Source organism: Porites lutea, chromosome 2 (assembly GCF_958299795.1).
Source record: "Porites lutea chromosome 2, jaPorLute2.1, whole genome shotgun sequence".
NCBI lineage: Eukaryota > Metazoa > Cnidaria > Anthozoa > Scleractinia > Poritidae > Porites > Porites lutea.
The window spans coordinates 11,431,077-11,449,109 of record NC_133202.1 but is presented as its reverse complement, the minus strand read 5'-3'; the positions used below and the strand labels follow the sequence as shown (position 1 = coordinate 11,449,109).

Here is an 18,033-nt window from a genome sequence, read left to right as displayed (position 1 = left end):
ATTCTCTGCATGTTTTCTTCATTTATTTTCCTGCCCAATGTTAAACAACCAAAATACGACGACAAAAGCTGAGAGAACAGCTCAAAAAACTCCATGAACTCGACTAAAACGCGAATGAAATTTCAGTCGAGTTTGCTCATCAGAACGACAAATTTTGGGTCAATTAAACGGAGAAACGTTCCTTACAGCATGTTTACTTATAATGTGCCCATTTTCGAAAATACATTTCTTAAATCAACAAGAATGTTTTCTTCCTTTTACAATGCTTAGCGTCAGAGGGAAAAGGCTGGCACTGTCGTAAATCTGATGCTTCAGGCGTCCGAGCAAAGACGGCTCACTTTTGTATCAATTTGCAGGAGCTTATTCTAGTTCACTTCTTTAAAATTTTGGCTTTCCCCTACAAGCTTAAGACAGGTGCTTAATTATTTCGCTGAGGAGGTTTCTCCAGCGTTCTGTTGCTGAACTGGCACTACTACAGACTTTGCATGCTTAATCTTGTTCCAAAAATGTCAACTTTGATGCATTCCTGAGGGTCGCAAATCCTTTACTTTGCGCTCCGCCGAAGTAAAAATTTCCCGGATGCCAGATTACCTTATGTGGGGCGACTTCTGACATACACGCGCAGAATTAGGAGCACACACACAAACACACACACTTTGTTTGGAAAAATTCTGCCGGTAGAATTTCGAGCAGGATAAGTGATTTTTGAGGCGTGCGTTCTGCCGGCAGAAAAAAAAAAGGCATTTTCGAGCAGAATAAGGGAAAATCAGAGGCACTAATGATATGCATACTTCAGTGGTAAGAAAAGTTTTAAACAACAGTAAAAAACAAATGGAAAGGCCTTGTGAATGATTTGATTATTTAATAGCTACAACGCCAACCTCGTTTCGGCACTCACATTAAACTCTTATTACGCATAATGATTTATCCAATTAGTTTTTAGGAGTAAGGCCCAGGTTCCATTCTACATTTGCAAAAAAAACTGAATACGGCCCGGAGGGCCTAAAGTTTTTTTCAGATACCGAGCAGAATTCGAGCAGAATAAGGGTGTCCGACCAGATTTTTGAGCAGAATAAGCGATTTTTACGAGCACTGCCGGCAGGCAGAATAAGCCATTTCATGAGTAGAATTTATCCAAGCCTAACACAAACGCGATCACAATAGGTTAATATATGATTGTAGGGAATTCGACGTTTGGATAGAGGCCGGTGTGCCAGAGGCTATCATTGACTGGAGTAGGCGTTATTTTGACAAAATTTCATTATTTGATTATGCCAACTTAGAAGAACTGTTTCAGGAGGGAAAAGAGGGCAGAAAAAACACTGCAGACGAAGAAAGTGTTACTTCCAGCACGGGTGTCTCCTTCCCAAAGATGAAGCCACCGTTTTCCCTCCACTACCAAGAAAAGGTCCCTTTTTAAACACCCCCACTTTGGAGGACGTTTCCTAACGGCATGCCGACCGTTCAAAGAGGGTATTTTCAGTTGCCTTCAAGATAAATGGAACCGGATTATTTTCTAGCCAGAACTAAGATGAGTATATGCAAAATCTACTGGATTTTAAACCTGCTATGGCGTCCGACCCCTGTATAGTTAACGACCATCTTATATGCACCCAACAAAGCGGGTTTCCTCCTAAATGCATTGAAAACACTTGTAAGGCTATCCAGAGTACTTTTAGATGTCTAAAAATGCATTCTAAGCGAAGCTTTAAAATTTAGTCTCTTTGGTCATCCAAGGGGAACTTGATTCTTTTAGAAATTCTTGAGCTCTTCAATATTTATTTACCAATTTACTTATTTACCTCATTTTTCATTTTCGTTGAACATTTTGAGTAGAAGCAGGCAACATGGCTTAAAATCTTCATCTGGTCATCCTGATTAAGAATTGTGCTGTTGCCCACTCCAAATGTTATGATATCTGTCATTAAGCGGGTTTTGTGTCTAGGCCCTCGCTCCTGCAGCATGAAAACGAGGCTGAACTGTAACATTTATATAAACCCAATAAATAGTGCTCAATACGTTGGGGAAATAGCTGAATCTTGGCTACATGACGTGTAAGGCTCGATAGACAGTAGTGTGGGAGATAAAATGCGTCACGTGATCATTTATGAATAGTCACGTGACTTTCCAATAAAATCGATTTTAAAGCATAAAAGTCGCTCTATTCACACTTTTCTTTAATATAGTTTTCAACTTACTGACGTTTCTCACCTCGATTTACACATCCAACAATAAAAACACAAAAATGCAATAGGTGGTCAGCTATGATGGGTCACGTGACTAGATAACAACCATTGAATAGATACTGAATTAGTCTTAGCTGTGTGAATAGCGTGATTGATTAATTGTTTCAGTAAGCTCTTCAGGAATTATTAGTGGGATCTGTATCTCTTTTCGTTCTCCAAAATGCTACCCTATTTTACGGCTTTCGACCACTCGAATTACACCAGATGGGGCGTAATATTTCTTGCAGACATGAAGATGCTTCCGCAGACTGCCCCTGAGGTCCAGCAGGCATTTGAGGGTGGCGAATTTGTCACAAAGGAGACAGCCAGCACCTTCAATCAAATTCCCGACGACCAAGCACTGGAGCATGTAAACAAATCTGGAAAGGTAGCTGGAGGCCTTGTTGGAATTACGAGGACATACTCGGCTCGAGATCGCTGGTGTCTTACCTACAATGAGCGCGCCAAGCTGTCAGAAGACACTAAAGAGATGTTTAACGTCTTAGAACGAGAATACACTAGCGCCAAAGATCTGGGAAAAGCCAGAATGCGACAGGATGAAGAAGATGTAGCTAAGCTGGAGGCGCAGTTTACGAAATAAGAGGTCTTCCGATGTACGTCTGACTTATTTGTAGTTACCACTGGAGATGTGGCAAGTAACGCCATTAAACAAGCGTTGGGGAAACTGGTAAGAAAGTCATCAAAGAGTTCGTTGAAACCAGGCTATTCAAGAAAGAAATAAAGTTCCATGACACTCTAAAGCAACAGAAGGTGAAAACCTTTGAGACACTTTACACTGTACCAGTGTCAGTTGATAAGAGCAAGTCAATCGCCATGAAAGCAGACAAAGATCTCTTAAGAAGGGTGATAGTAGTCTTGGAATCCGGTCGTGATGTAGATGTGAATACGTTGCTTCAAAGCGAGCTTGCTCCATTCCCAAAGTTACTTGCTTCCTTATACGGAAGTCTACGAGAAGCAGGGAAGTCGGATCTTGGTACCATTTTACAACGAAATGTCTGTAAGAGCCAAATGCCCATCAGCAGGAGTCAGACATGCACTATTATTGATGGAATGGCAGCTGCTCAGTCCCTTGCCAACTCTTCACGAGCAAAAACCTTTGGTGAGTGGAGTGACCGATTTCTTCGTCATGTCACTTCCCATTTTGCGGACAGTTCTACAAGGGTTGACGTGCTATTTGACAGATATGTCAAAAACTCGATAAAAGGAGGAACCACAGACAAGCGCAAGGAGAAAAAGAATACAGAAGAATAAGAAAAGAATACATGTCTTGATGAACCCGCAATGTGGATAACAGAGATCAGAGAATTGGAAACTGGGACAGGTTCATCATTCTAGAAGATAACAAGGCTAGCCTAGCTCATTTCCTCTCGACTGAAATCTCGGAGAGTTACAGCGCGCCTCCTGGGCGAGAGCTGGTGATCAATGGAGGCTTCAAGGATACACTGATGGTGTGGTCATCTGACACATCACGACTAGATATAAGAGAGCTCGCATCAGATCATGAGGAGGCAGATACTAGAATAGTACTGCACGCCCGAGACGCAGCAGCAAGAGGGTACAAGCAAGTCAACATTGTGTGTCGTGATACGGACGTTCTTGTCCTCCTTTTGGCACACCGAGAGCAGCTTTGTCAAGAGATATGGATGTTTGCCGGTACATCAAGACAAAAGCGTTACATACCAGTTCACAGAATCCCGCTCTCCGAGGAGAAGAGGAAGTCGCTTCTGGCATTTCATGCCATTACTGGCTGTGATACGACAAGCCAGTTCTATGGTGTGGGCAAGGCATCGGCACGGAAAGTCTTCGAAGATGCACCTGACCTCTTGGAACGCCTTGGAGAAGAAAGCCAAATCAGTGCTGACGTTCTTGCCAAAGCTGAAGCCTTTGTGTGCAAACTCTACAATCCGGGAACACAAGAGGTGGAAATCAACAAAGAAAGAGCAGCAGCGTTTCGCAAATCCAAGAAAGATCTCGACGCCCTACCTCGAGCTCCGACTCAAGATGCACTGATTCTCCACATAAAGCGGGCAAACTATCAGAACATCGTATGGAATAAAGCGCTGGAACCATGTCCTTCTCTCCCAAAGCCTGAAGACAGCGGATGGTACTACAGTGAAGGCCTTCTGAAGCCAAAGTTAATGACGCGAGAAGAAGTGTCAGCGGCGTGTTTCCAGTTAGCATACTGTGGGTGCTCTCGAGAAGGCGTATGCTGTGTAAACCGACGCTGCACTTGCGTTCAACTATCTCTTTGCTGTTAAAAGGCATGTAAATGTGGCGACAGGTGCAGAAGCGACAGGAACACTGCATCAGACGCGAATGAAGCATGACCTATAACTTTGATAAGGTGGAAGTCACATGGTGGTCTTGTGTGATATAAGATACTTTGCTTGTGGTTTATAAGCTTGTATTTCTGGCTTAAACTGTGCGGCCAAGTAGAAGAAAGTTCATCTTTTTACATGAAAAATCCTAACTCATGGGAAATGTTACATAGGTTGGAAACGCTATAGGATGCCTGAAAATAGAATGATTTCATTACATCACGTGACCCATCATAGCTGATCACCTATTGCATTTTTGTGTTTTTATCGTTGGATGTGTAAATCGAGGTGAGAAACGTCAGTAAGTTGAAAACTATATTAAAGAAAAGTGTGAATAGAGCGACTTTTATGCTTTAAAATCGATTTTATTGGAAAGTCACGTGACTCTTCATAACTGATCACGTGACGCATTCTATCTCCCACACTACTGTCTATCGAGCTCTAAACGTCAAGTAGCAAAGATTCAGCTATTTCCCCATCGTATTGTGCATTTTTTATTGGGTTTATATAAATGTTACAGTTCAGCCTCGTTTTCATTCTACAGGAACGAGGGCCTAGACAAAAAACCCGCTTAATGACTGATATCATAACATCTGGAGTGGGCAACAGCACAATTCTTAATCAGGATGGAAAGACGAAGATTTTGAGCTATGTTGCCTGCTTCTACTCAAAATGTTTAGCGAAAATCGTTTTTTGGCGAGCTGCCTCCTGACTAGGTTGCTCTGGATCGATCGATCGCCTTTTGACGACGCGCGACAGGGGACGCGACAGGAAAGACCGTGACGTGTTTGTAACAAGTACAGAGTACAGATCTTGTTTTTTGTACTCGGTAGAAAGAGACCGCCCAGCCAAGTGTCAGTCCTGTCACCTTCTTGGGGATTCAATTGTACGAGACTGTGGCCCGCTACAGCAGCTACTGGCGGGCGGGCTTGTAAAGAAAGCGAACAAACAAACAAAAAAATGTTACGGTAAATGGTATGTTGGATGTTACAATTTTTGAAAAGAGTCTTGTATAAATAAATTGAAGAATGATTTTCCGTTTTCAATGCCCGATTAGAATGAAGTAATATTAAATAATTTAGTAACGTCTGAGTTCACACAGATAAAAGAATCACTCGTGGATTTTTAAAAAGGAGTTAACATGTCTTTTCGACATCCTTTTCTTTTAATTAGTTTGCCAACGAGAAGGTCAGTCGGATGATGAAGTAATAAAACATTAATGTTACGCGGTAGGGCCTCTCGAACGTCCTAGTTACTCACGGTTTAAACTTTGTTTATTCTCTGTAACAGTTAATGAAAAAAAGCTGTCCTGTAATTTAAAACGGATCTTTTAACTCTGTTGATTGAAATTTTAAGGTAAAGGTAAATGCTTTTCCTGGAAAGTTTTTTTTAGAAAAAATACGATTAACCGTTTTAGCTTGTTTTGGAGATTTTGTAATAGCTGCTCTAATTTTAATCTTCAATTCTTTGTAGAGTGAATCTTCTCTCGGTGAAAATGACTAGTTTGAACTCAAACGTAGATACCAGTCATTTTTCTCCCCACAGGCACTAAATATAATGACTGCAAATGCTAAACCTTGTACATAACAGCGAACAACAATAGCGCTTGGCATGAGTATGACGTCCATTAAAGCATAAAATTAGTATTCAATGAAGTCTAAGGCAAATTGCATTGGTGTTTAAGGTTTATAAGTTTGGTCTTTTTGTGAAAATAGACACAACAAATATATTGTTTGTATTTTCCGAGTACGTGTTAAAACTCATTCCCTGTTCTTGCCCAATGTTAAACAACCAAAATACGACGACAAAAGCTAAGAGAACCGCTTAAAAAACTCCATGAACTCGACTAAAACGCGAATGAAATTCCAGTCGAGTTTACTGATCAGAACGACAAATTTTGTGTTAATTAAACGGAAACGTTCTTACAGCATGTTTACTTATAATGTGCCCATTTTCGAAAATACTTTTGATTAGTATTCCGCATTTCTTAAATCAACAGAATTTTTTCTTCGTTTTACAGTGCTTAGCGTGAGACGGAAAAGGCCTGGTACTGTCGTAAATCTGATGCTTCAGGCGACCGAGCAAAGACGGCTCTCTTTTGTATCAATTTGCCGGAGCTTATTCTGGTTTACTTCTTTAAAATTTTGGCTTTTCCCTACAAGCTGAAGACAGGTGCTTATAATTATTTCGCTGAGGAGGTTTCTCCAGCGTTATGTTGCTGAACTGGCACTAATTTTTAACAACACTGGCCGGAGTGGAAGAAATAATTAACAGAAAAGAGTTCTGTTGTTTGAGAATAACAATGATATGGCACGGCCTAGAAGTCTAAGTCTAAGACAATCGCACCTTCACGAAATTACGTAACTGATGGCTTCAATTCCTTCTGACTTAGTGAATTTTGCTTAAGTTCGCCAGTGATGCCGGAAAGCTTTCAACGCGGACTTGACGCACCCTACATAACACTCTAACCTGTCTGTCGTCATTATGATATTAAGGACTAAATAAATTGTCTCTGGGCCAAATTTCAGAATTCTTGCGGCTAAGAAAAGAAAGTTATTGTGATGTTCTAACTGAAGTGGCCGGATACTGGGCAACATACTGTACTTCTTAGCGGAGCTGTGTCAAGAAATTTATCGAAATTCAGTCAGTGGGAACTGCCACTAAATTGCGAGAAAGATAAAAATTACAGTTCAAAACATTCAAAGAACATACAAAAATCACACACATGGCGGCATATACAAAGCCATGCACGAACTTGAAGAAGTACTTTTAATTCGGATTGAAATTGTGATTTTTGAAAACTTGATCGTAGATACTTTTGTTTTTGGCCATCTTAGTTTTTAAAATAAGAAACGTAAGCAAATTGAGGTGATAAATATAAAGAAACATACACGCATGTCTGGAAAGAAAAAAGACTTTAATTCGACGTTTCGTATGTTCCAACATACATCTTGAGTAAACCGTTGAATACCCGTGTGAATAACAACAAAAATTTAAATGTGGAAGCACGTGACAATGCCACGTCAACTGGTCATAACATGAAATGGGACCATTTCGAAACTTTGGCAAGAGGATGGAATCGAGAATCGTGAATCGAGTCGAGAATAGAGACTCGCAACAGACTGTCAACTTACTTTTGAACGGTACTGTATTAAACACACGGTTCTCTCCCGTCCTATTGTGTAACTTCACTATAGGCAATACTAAGGGTACTTCATGCAACGGTAATCAGATGTTCTCGGACGATTTACACGACGTCCCTTAATTTCAGTTTTCTCTTTAATCATATGATCGAGTGGTTCACAACGCAATGTTACATGCTTACCCGTAGAGAGCAGCTGTACATCAATCATTCTGTATCCGTTCTGCAGAGCAAACTTCACGGCCTCCTTTCCATCATCACCCAAAGCCTTGAACACTCCAAGACCGAAGAGAGGTATTTTATAGCCATCGTTTAAAGTGACTTTGCTCTGCAAGCCTTCTCCATCTACGGCCATTCTTGTAAGGCCCTTTATTTGTAAAACTGGCAATCCAATTTTTAGATGAAACCTTTGTAGCAAAAGCTTTTTCAAAAGGCGTAGATTTGAGGCAGGCATCCGCATTACAATACTTCACTAGCCCCTTCGAACGTTAGCAGACTGAGCACTAGTCTTGTGGTACTCCGCTGGTCACGGTTGTCACCAAGCGCTTTTGTCATACAGGACTGCCTTGGATTCCAGGAACTGGATTGCGGATTCTTTGTCAATAGAACTTATATTCCGGATTGCAATTGTTAGCGGAATTTCGGATTCCTTGAACTGAATTCCGAATTCCAATATTCCTGATTCCATAAATAAAATTACCCGGATTCCAGATTACCTTACCTTGGGCGACTTCTGACATACACAACAATAGAAGCACACACACACAAGGCTTCTTGCATAAATTCTGCCGGTAAAATTTCTAGCAGAATAAGCGATTTTTGAGGCGAGCATTCTGCCGGCAGAATAAGGCAGAGTACTTTTAGATGTCTAAAAATGCATTCTAAGCGAAGCTATAAAATTTAGTCTCTTTGGTCATCCTAGAGGAACTTGATTCTTTTAGAAATTCTTGAGCTCTTCAATATTTATTTACCAAAAATTTGAGATCCAATATGAAAACGTTAAAACGTTTTACAAAAGTGAGAATTTTTCTGATCCCTCTCCCCATCACATTTTCGAATCCAAAACTTTTAGGCTTCCTTTTTCCACGAAAAATAGCCTAGGCTGGGTAATCAAATGTAAAAAATTAAACTTCAGAAAATCGTGGGAAATCTATTAGATAAGAGCTTGCAGAAATTTCCTCAATGGTCGAAGAAGATGTAAAATAAAGGTGTATGAGCACACTGTAACCTTACAATAGGGCTGACAATTATAAACGCAACTAACAAGGTAAGACAGAAACGCATGTGGCATTTGAATGCTGTTTCACCTGCATTTTTATTGTAATTTCAGCTTAAAATGAACACATATGTGATAAACAACTTGCTGAAAAGCGCAAAAAGTGCACCGAATTTCTAGCAAGAAAAGAAAAAAAAAATAAAATTCTTCCACCCGAAAAATTTGAAAGTCTCGCCAGCAACAATTCAAAGCACTGACCAAGCAGATCTATCCCTATCACCAGGTCTGACAAGAGATTACCAGCAGAAAAGATTTAGTTAAAAGCAAACAATAAAGTTTGAAAAAAACTATCATTATAGTATGCTACATGCTAACGGCGCAACCGTTTATTTTATTATGGGAGGCAGGTTACTGAAACTGGAAATGCCCGTCTTATGTAAGCGACGTATCTTATCCGAGACGCGTCGTTTTATTTTACATTTATTTTTTCGTTTAAATGGCCTTCAGTGTTTCACTACTGTATATTAATCAATTTAGATACAGTTTATAAACAATAATGGACGTACTATTTCGTTGCCTAACACTTAAGACTATAGCCTGTGAGCAACAGACGTTATTTGGGTCATCCAGGCGGGTTTTGGGTTGCGAGTACCAGAGCCCTTCTGAGCGCCCTCAATAGTGCTTGTTACATGTTCAGGCTACATATAAAGCTATCAGCGGAGTCTTGAATGTGACAAGTGGCGTTATCGTGGTGACCTCTTTAAAACGGAAATCTCCATAGTAGTTGCTTTGTCCCTTCAGTGTCTGTATACAGGGCTCAACTGTACGGATTAGGCTTCTGCTGGTTTGGTTTTCATTTCAGCCCGTTTGGCGGAGTAATGATGGCCTTTCCAGTGATACCAGTTTACACCGTTGGCATAAGAGGAGTGACTCCCATTAAGATAGCGACCATTTAAGTTGGAGGCATGACAAGCAGTGTACCACCAGGCTCCCTCAAATGCAATGGCACAGCTACCGCTAGGATCTTGGTCATTGTCTTGATCTTTGGTGGAGAATGACATATTATGATGCAATGCAAGAGAGTCACCAGCAGTTCCTAAAAAGATAAATAAGAACCACATTTCTTACCATAAATTCTTATTAATGGTCCTAAATAACCTTTCTTTAGACGTTTCGGCGGGAAAGTGAGAGAGTAGTAGCAGCACTCCAAATAAGTAAAACGGGCATTGTTACCGTTACAAAGAGTGCATTTAACCCTAACTATGTTACAGTCTACTTATCACACTCTTTAATCTTTAGTTATTTTATCTGAACATTGACTTGGCGTAATTTTTCCTTGTAAGTGAAGGTAAACGGGTGAAACTTTCTAGTTTACACAGTTGTTCCGGATATAACCTGAATAAAATGCAGTTCCATTAGTCATCATCATTTCGATCATAATAGTTACACTTTAGACGGCTCACATACAGAGCGTTTCACAGGACGAAATAACTTTTTTCTGTACAGTGGACTCCCGATAACTCGAACCCTCGCTTACTCGAACCTCGCGCTAAGTCGAACCAAAATCGATTTCCCCTGGATTTCCGTCATACATTCACTGTAATTTTACCCTTGGTAACTCGAACCCTCGATAACTCGAACTCCCGCTAACTCGAACCAATTTTCGTTTCCCTTCAGGTCATTTTCTATATAATTTTACCCTCGATAACTCGAACCATGTTTTGAGCCCTTAAAAAGTCGGGAAAAAAGCCGTCTACTGGCGTCCGAAACATTGAATTTTGGATTTCCTATTGACGTGTTGTAGATTTTCACAGGCTAACGTGAAGCAGCTTTTCCTCTCAAAAGAGTAAAACGCATGTTCTATTTAGGCTATGTTTTGTTACGTTACGTTCTGATTTATAATCTAAAAGTATCTTTTAATTTTCACTTGACATTTCTACAATTAAAGGTGATTAAAATGTTTACCGTGCAGTAAAAACTGTTTTTTACCTTACTCTCGGCTATTTTCTTCGCACTCCCGGTAACTCGAACCTTTTTGTCGATTTCCCTTGAAGGTTCGAGTTATCGGGAGTCGACTGTATTTTGTAAACTCGACGGAAACGGGAAGTTTCTTATATCCGTCACGTTTCCGTAACAAACCAAGCACTTTTTGTTTTTTGCCCTGTTCCTTTTAAAACGAGATCAATTCCATTTAGCAAAATTTTATTCACACAAAAAGAAATGTCAGTAAGATTGGCTGATCGACTCAGAATAAATGGGGTTTGCACTAGCTAGCTTTTTCTCAGTCGTCGCCTTGGTAGCACCAGTTGACCAACTCTTTTCAGCCACATGACCTCTAGTTGTATACCTCACCATCTCACTTAATCCTCTTACTGATGTAGATCAGTTTCGATTATATTCGGTTGAGTTACCCCATGACATTATTGTAAGCAGTTTAAAAGCTCACTGCGGATGGAGTAAGCTGGGCCTGAACTATTCAAAAAAAGGTACCTGCAAAAGGCCAGACTTTTTGAGAATTTTGATCAAGTTTTAAGTAGCAAAACGAGATCAGATTGAGTTCTCTTTGGGCAAAGATAAAGGCCACTGGCCTGTCGAACAACGAGCTGAAAAACTACATTATTTTACAGAGCCAGGATCGACGATTCTTTCGCCTGAAGCTTTGTAAGTTGGTTAACATGTTTCGCACACTTTCTCCCTAGCATAATAAGAACGAGCTTCTTTATTTGTCGTCTTCTCCCGACACTTGCCACTTGACATTTAAAAGTAATTTGCGTTAATCAGAGGCTTGGAATCGGGATCTGCTAAAGGCTTGCAAGAGACCATATATGGTCTCTTGAGCATGGTCAGCAGAAAAGTACAATAGTAGTTTACAGTACCAAGTGCAATAACAACTGCTGTGATATCGGGGTTTTGTCCATTGAAAAATGTAAAGGACAAGACATAAGAACAAGTTGCTAGTCGTTAGTTGTTAGCGTAGTTACAATGTTTACCTTATTTTCTATTGGTTTTGTAATGAGATATTTCGGCGTCCCCACGCGGGTATAAAAGCGCACGTTAGCGTCCTTTTGGGCAGGAAAAGTCAAGTAGGATTCGCGTCGTGACATCGCTTTGTGATTTGTCTTAACCTTTGGTACAAGCGGGACCGATATGTAAGTGATTTCTTTTGTTATATTGTTTAGTTTCGTTCTTTAGTCAGTACTCTCTGCGAAGGCCAGCACTCACTCGTTAAATGCAGCAGTTTCTTGAAGAAGTCAGTAGACTAGCGCAGTGATGTCATTCTGAAAAGGGACTTTGTTACGGCTGCTTTAAAAGGGGTCACATGTCAGCGGGTTGTCTTGAAAGATTCACTTGTGAAGAATGCGGAAGGCGCCATCACACACTCCTCCATGGAGTAAAACTCAAATCCAGCTACCCACAGCCAGACACGAAAGCAAAATCGAGCGTTCTTCAACCGAAGAAGAAATAGCCTCAAAGGGAAGCCAGGAGTGAAAGCAAGCCAGCTCCCGAATCATCAAATTCAAACGCGATTAGCGCGGCACACAGCTCAGTCCCGGGCAACGCAAGCTTGATCACCAATTGTCGAATAGTCAATGGTAGATCTGTTTCACAAGGCTAATCCCGAAAAGCAAATAAAGGTGTACGCACTCCTAGACGATGCAAGTGACACGACCTTCGTTACCACCCAAGTGAAAGAGAAACTCGGCATAGAGGGTGTTCAGACCAGTTTGAACCTTAGTACCATGCTTGGTCGTGAAGTGTTGGAAGTTCTTTGTCCCATGTTAGGTTGTGTTTCCATAGTTCCTGCATCATTATTTTCGCTTTTACTGTCACAGGTTCCACAAATCCCAAGGGGTCGTATAGCTTTGAGGATAAGCTTAATACTGATCTTTTGGAGATTTTGTCCGTGCTGTTGGTTTTCTTGATAAGTTTTGTTGATGATAGTGGACGATTCGCGTCCCGGGTCTCGGCACCAGTTTCTGAAGGTCCCTGGTTCAATCCCGGGTCTCGGTACCAGTTTCGGAGATATCAATCAGACTGATCTGTGTATGATCTTGTGTTTATTCCATTCAGCCAAGGCTAAGAATATCAGATTAGTGACCTACATAATGATGACTAATTACACGTACATAATTTACTGTTAATGTACTGATTTCATTACAGAAACACCCATTCTCGCCCTTGGAATATGCGAATTTCACTAAATTATTTTTACACCAATTAAACGCTTCAAATTTATCGGAAGTTGGTTTCTGGAGAGGTCCACAAACTTTTATTCAGTGTTGTCGGATAGGGAGGTTATTACGCTCTCTTGGTGTGTCGCAAAAAGGCCCTGTACACACTAATGCGTTTTTGTTGTCAGCGAAAACACATCAATCGATTCGAGTCCAAAGCTACCGTTTTGATGTGTTTTTGACCGTCCACACTAAAACGTTCACTAAACGGTAGAATTGCACGTTGTGACGTAATTTGAACCCTATGCGCATGCTACAAATACACGCCCATGCGATATTTTGGTACATATGACGTCATCGTTTTCATTTTGATGCGTTTTCGACCATCCACGCTATGCGTTACTTTCAAAAGCGTTCTGAAATCGATGCGTTTTGGATGAAAATGCTCAGGGTATTAGTGTGGAAGGCAGGCCTTAACAGAGCGAAATAATACATTTTCAAACGAAAACGAATTATTTTGGACTGGGCGTTAATCGTGGTGGACTTGGTGGTGACGTTTCAAAGAATTAATTTAAATGTGCGGACGTTCCAGGAAATAGATTTCCGTTTAATCCAGCCTCTAAATATAACTTTAGTGAAAATCACATATCTCGGCTACCGGGCTAAGATTGCCTCTCTGACCGATTATTCTCTCTTGTTGGAACATTATTCGAGAAATGCTGGTGGTTATTATGAAAATTCAGAAATTATTGAGCATGTAGCTGAAGCTAGGCCTCCTTAAAATTGGAATGTAAAATATAAACTGTAAATTGTTGCACTGATCTTACGACGGCGTGGAACTTCATTATTATTTCTTTAATTTTTTAACTGTGGTGTTGTGTCTTACCAGCATATTGTCCAAGACGTTCCAGCTTGTACTTGCTCTGTTCATCATCAACAGCAAATGAGTCGTATTCAGCGTAAGCTGTTTGGTTATCGAAGTCTTCCAGATCAACCCGAAGCTTGCTGCGTCCTTTCGTCAGGCGATGAATCTTGTCCAGCCCGAGCCAAAATTCACCATTCAGATTTCCAAAGCCTCGTTTGTAGTCGTCCCAGCCGCGATAGAAATCTACCGAGCCGTCCAGTCTCTTTTGGAACACAGTCCATCCGCCACCGGCTGTTTTTTGGTCACAGTACACATCAAAGGCTCCAGCATCATCAGGGTCGATAGTGTAGACACCACTGGTTCGAAAACCGGCTTCATAGACATCAGCACAATTTCTGCGAACTTGAATTAACTGCATGAATGAACAGTGTAGCGTTTCCAAGCTTTATCACTTTAACGCAATATGATAGCCGTGATCTTAGCAGCCACCATATTTACTACCAACTATATTTAAATAAAACATCTCTTATAGACAAACGGATTGTAGTAGATCGCTAATACGGTGTGCAGTAGTACCAAGACATCAAGTCATTTTTAGAGTGTCCATCCGCCCCTCCCCCTTCAACCCTCCCCCCATTCCCATCGGCTGTGTTCGGTCACAGTCACTATATTTAGCCTGTGTTCAGACGCCCCTCCCCTTAGTAAAAAGTCGGCAAAGGGGAATTGCTTTACTGAGGGGGCATCTGTACACAGGCTAAGTATATAGACCCCCTTTGCTGTTTAATCGTTTCCCTACTTGGAAAAATCGTCGTAGATCAGTGTCCACTGGAAAGAAAAGGAATAAATATCGCAAACTATGTGTTGATTTTTGCGTTATTCTCTTTTGTATCACTTTAACTTTTAAAAAAAAAAAAAAGGAAGAAAAATTGAGGGCGAGCAAAAACCCTTAGTGATAACCCCCTAACCCCTCAGGTAGGTTTTAGTTCTGTTGAGAGTACCTTTTATCTCGCAGTTTTCACCTTTGAAGCCAGCTAGGCATGCGCAAATGTACTTCTTCACGGTATATCCATGTAGCACGTTCCGTTGTTCAGGCAGGGCTCAGTGGCGCAAGGATTCTGTTAAAAGGAAAACAGTTTCTTTTAACAGTTTCTTTTAAGATCTTTTTCATCACTGGCTTAGAATCATCATAAATCCACCACTACATGATGAAATGGCTTAAAATTCATCTGGGAGGGGATAAATACCTCTGTGCCTCTGTAGGTCCAGTCTTTTCTTGGTTTGAGATCCTCTGGGGGTTGCAAGTGATCTGAGTTACTCAGTTCACAGGCCATCCTGGTGTTTATCATTGGACCAATATTATACGAAACACATTCTCTAGCAAGGGCGCATTGATCTTGGCAGTCTAGATTTAGTTCCACTGAATGATTTGAAATCACATGCCCTTCAAGGTAAAAACCTCTGGCTGGTGTCAGAAATGTAATGCGTCGGTTGTTTTGACCACAATCACCTAAGATAGGGATTTTCAAAATAAAAACTAGTTAAAACGTAGAAAAGAGTTTGACCGACTACTTATCAGTGTTGAAGTCAACATTCTAGAAGAGTGCACTAATTTGGCAATCCCACGCCTTTGCAAATGAGTGCGCAAGATTTCAATTAACTAGCTCTCAGTCCCTCACGGGACTAAAAATAACTAAACTCCATATAAGGGAATCCGGATTCTGAAACCAGGAAATTTTCCCTTCTGGAATCCGGAATCCTGGACTTTGGAATCAGAAATACAGCTCAAGGAATCTGGACTCCTACTAACAATTGGAGTCCGGAATACCATTCCACTGACAGAGAATTCGGAATCTAGGGCATGGAATCCAGAATCCCAGAATGTATTGGATTCCCTTACCTGTGGGGCGATTCTTATAACCGACTTTGTTTTCAGAACTCTTGAGTGACCGAAGACGGCAGCTTATATCGACAGCAATTATAACAAAGAGATACATTCCGTCTTAAGAGCGCATTATATTGGTCTAGACATATCTCCTTGCACATCGGACGGAAAAATTTACAGACACTTGCTGCTCAAGGTAGAAAGCTCTGACTGATGGCAAAAATGTAATGTAGCAGTTTTGTTGACCACATTCAACCGAGACAGATATTTTTAAGGTTAATAAAGTGTCAGCAATTGTGACCGATTATTGGTTCAGTGTTGGCTTTACAAAAAACGACTAAGTGTTTCACTCTTTTGTGACATCGCGTGCGAGAAAAAAAAAAGAGAACGATATAAAAGTATAATTATATATATTTTCTCTTGCTCTTCACTCTTGAATATTTGTCCCACATAGTAAAAGCAGATATTATATGTACTTATCACAAATACAACTGAAATACGTTTTTTGTCATCGCCCGTCTCGCCCCTTAATTGTGTAAAATCTAGGAGAAAGAAACCTATAGCTTCTTGGTGAGACTCCGTCCTCTGGTGAACGGACCGCAGTTTTATAGTAAGGCAACAGAATTCCTGAAAAGGCGCGATATCAACTGCGAAGAAGGCGAGTGGAAATTCACCTGCTGCATGGTTGCGCAAAACATCAGTTATTGATAACTTGTCAAAGAAAAGGCTTTAGACATGATTGCTTACAAAAAGGAAGGTCGAATTGTGGTATCTCTGATCTCTCAAAAGCCAATATACAGTTCGAAGTTTATAAAACTCTTCTTTTAAATTTTTAAGGATTAACAAAGTGTCTAATTATCAAAGTATTATTTAATTATTTTATTTATTCAGATTATTATTATTATAATTAAGAAGCCTTATAGTTATTTTGGGGAATGTCGCTGTTTCGAGATCATTACTACAAGGACGCCTCAACGAGAAGCTCAGAAAACCTTTGTTTACGGTGGTATTATAATTAGTTTTTTCAAAAGCGTTCAATTTTGATGGTGTAACGAAAGAAAAAGTTTTCACATTTTAAAAACATTAATACCCAGGAAATTCTTGGAATTTGGAAAATAAAATCTCAACGGGGAAAGTTCGTCAAGTTATTTTTTGCTATTATAATAGTGGAACAACCTATACGCTGGCCTTCTTATTTATAAGAGATCCTCAGTTAAGCTATTTTGGATACTTCGCTTCGTCCCGGAGAAGCGGCATGAAATTTCTTAGACGAAAACTCCGTTAATACGCCCAAACAGTTAATATGCGACAACGACCACATGATTTGACATAACAGACGTGTGAAATAAAAAAATTGGCTTTCTAAGCCGACAAGTGACCATCCTCGGAGACCCAGGGGCAGATAGTGGGGGCGAGGGAAAGTCTAAACGGGCGGAAAAATATGGCACGAAGAAAAGAAAAGAACGGCGAGAAGAGCCCCTGGGGACAATGTCTTACCAGACCAGTTCCAAACGGTCGCCGCCGTTCTGACTTCTGATTGGTGCCAGAAAACGTTTGTGTTTTTCTGCCCAATAAGTAAAGATACATTTACATGCAACTGAAAGTGTCTGTAAAATGTAATGTTGATTACTTCTTAAATTAAATTCTCATTACTAAAGGACAGGCTAAATGGCAGTAAATTTTCTGCAGGTGGAGAAGGATCTGAAAATTAAGAGACTTTTTCTTTGTCTTTGGTTACGATATTCTAAGGCGCTCCCAATGTTTAGCAAGAGGGGTTACCATAGCACTCACAAGGCAGGGACGGGTAACCTAGCAAGAAAGAATGATAAAGAATGATAAAATTTGTTTTTACAAACCCCAAATGACCATCTTTTGATTACAACGTCTGTTAATAGGTGAATATTAAGTAAATTCAAGTTATTCTAGCTGCCTTGTATAAAGAAAACGACGAAACTGCTTAACTAATGTCAAGTGAAATTACCTGAAAAATCTGGGCGTCATAAAAACATAATCGCCAAAATTATTTTGAAGCTGATCATAATAATTAAGCGCTGTTTTTGTCTTTGTTTTGTTTTTTTTCCTGACCTTGATATGCAGTAACGATATAGTTCAGCCAAGCTCCCCAAACAACACACTCCAGCATGATGGCTAGCAAAGAGAAAAAACGCGGGCCTGCCATTCCAGAAGCCGTG

The 18,033-nt window shown here is 40.4% G+C and overlaps 2 protein-coding genes and 1 pseudogene across 2 annotated transcripts in view; 1 reads left to right on the top strand and 2 right to left on the bottom strand.

Moving 5' to 3' along the window:
• The window catches only part of LOC140925624 (uncharacterized), a 62,859-nt gene that overhangs the window by 35,138 nt on the left and 9,688 nt on the right, over window positions 1-18,033 (bottom strand). The window lies entirely within an intron of this gene.
• Window positions 3,529-4,504, top strand: LOC140927290 (uncharacterized). Its single transcript, XM_073376912.1, has one exon. The coding sequence runs from the start codon at window positions 3,692-3,694 to the stop codon at window positions 4,502-4,504; it is 813 nt and encodes a 270-aa protein (XP_073233013.1). The 5' UTR covers window positions 3,529-3,691.
• Window positions 9,526-15,953, bottom strand: LOC140927288 (microfibril-associated glycoprotein 4-like; annotated as a pseudogene).

Coding starts and splice junctions, on each gene's coding strand:
- LOC140927290 (XM_073376912.1), top strand. CDS start 3,692: ATGGTGTGGTCATCTGACACATCACGACTAGATATAAGAGAGCTCGCA.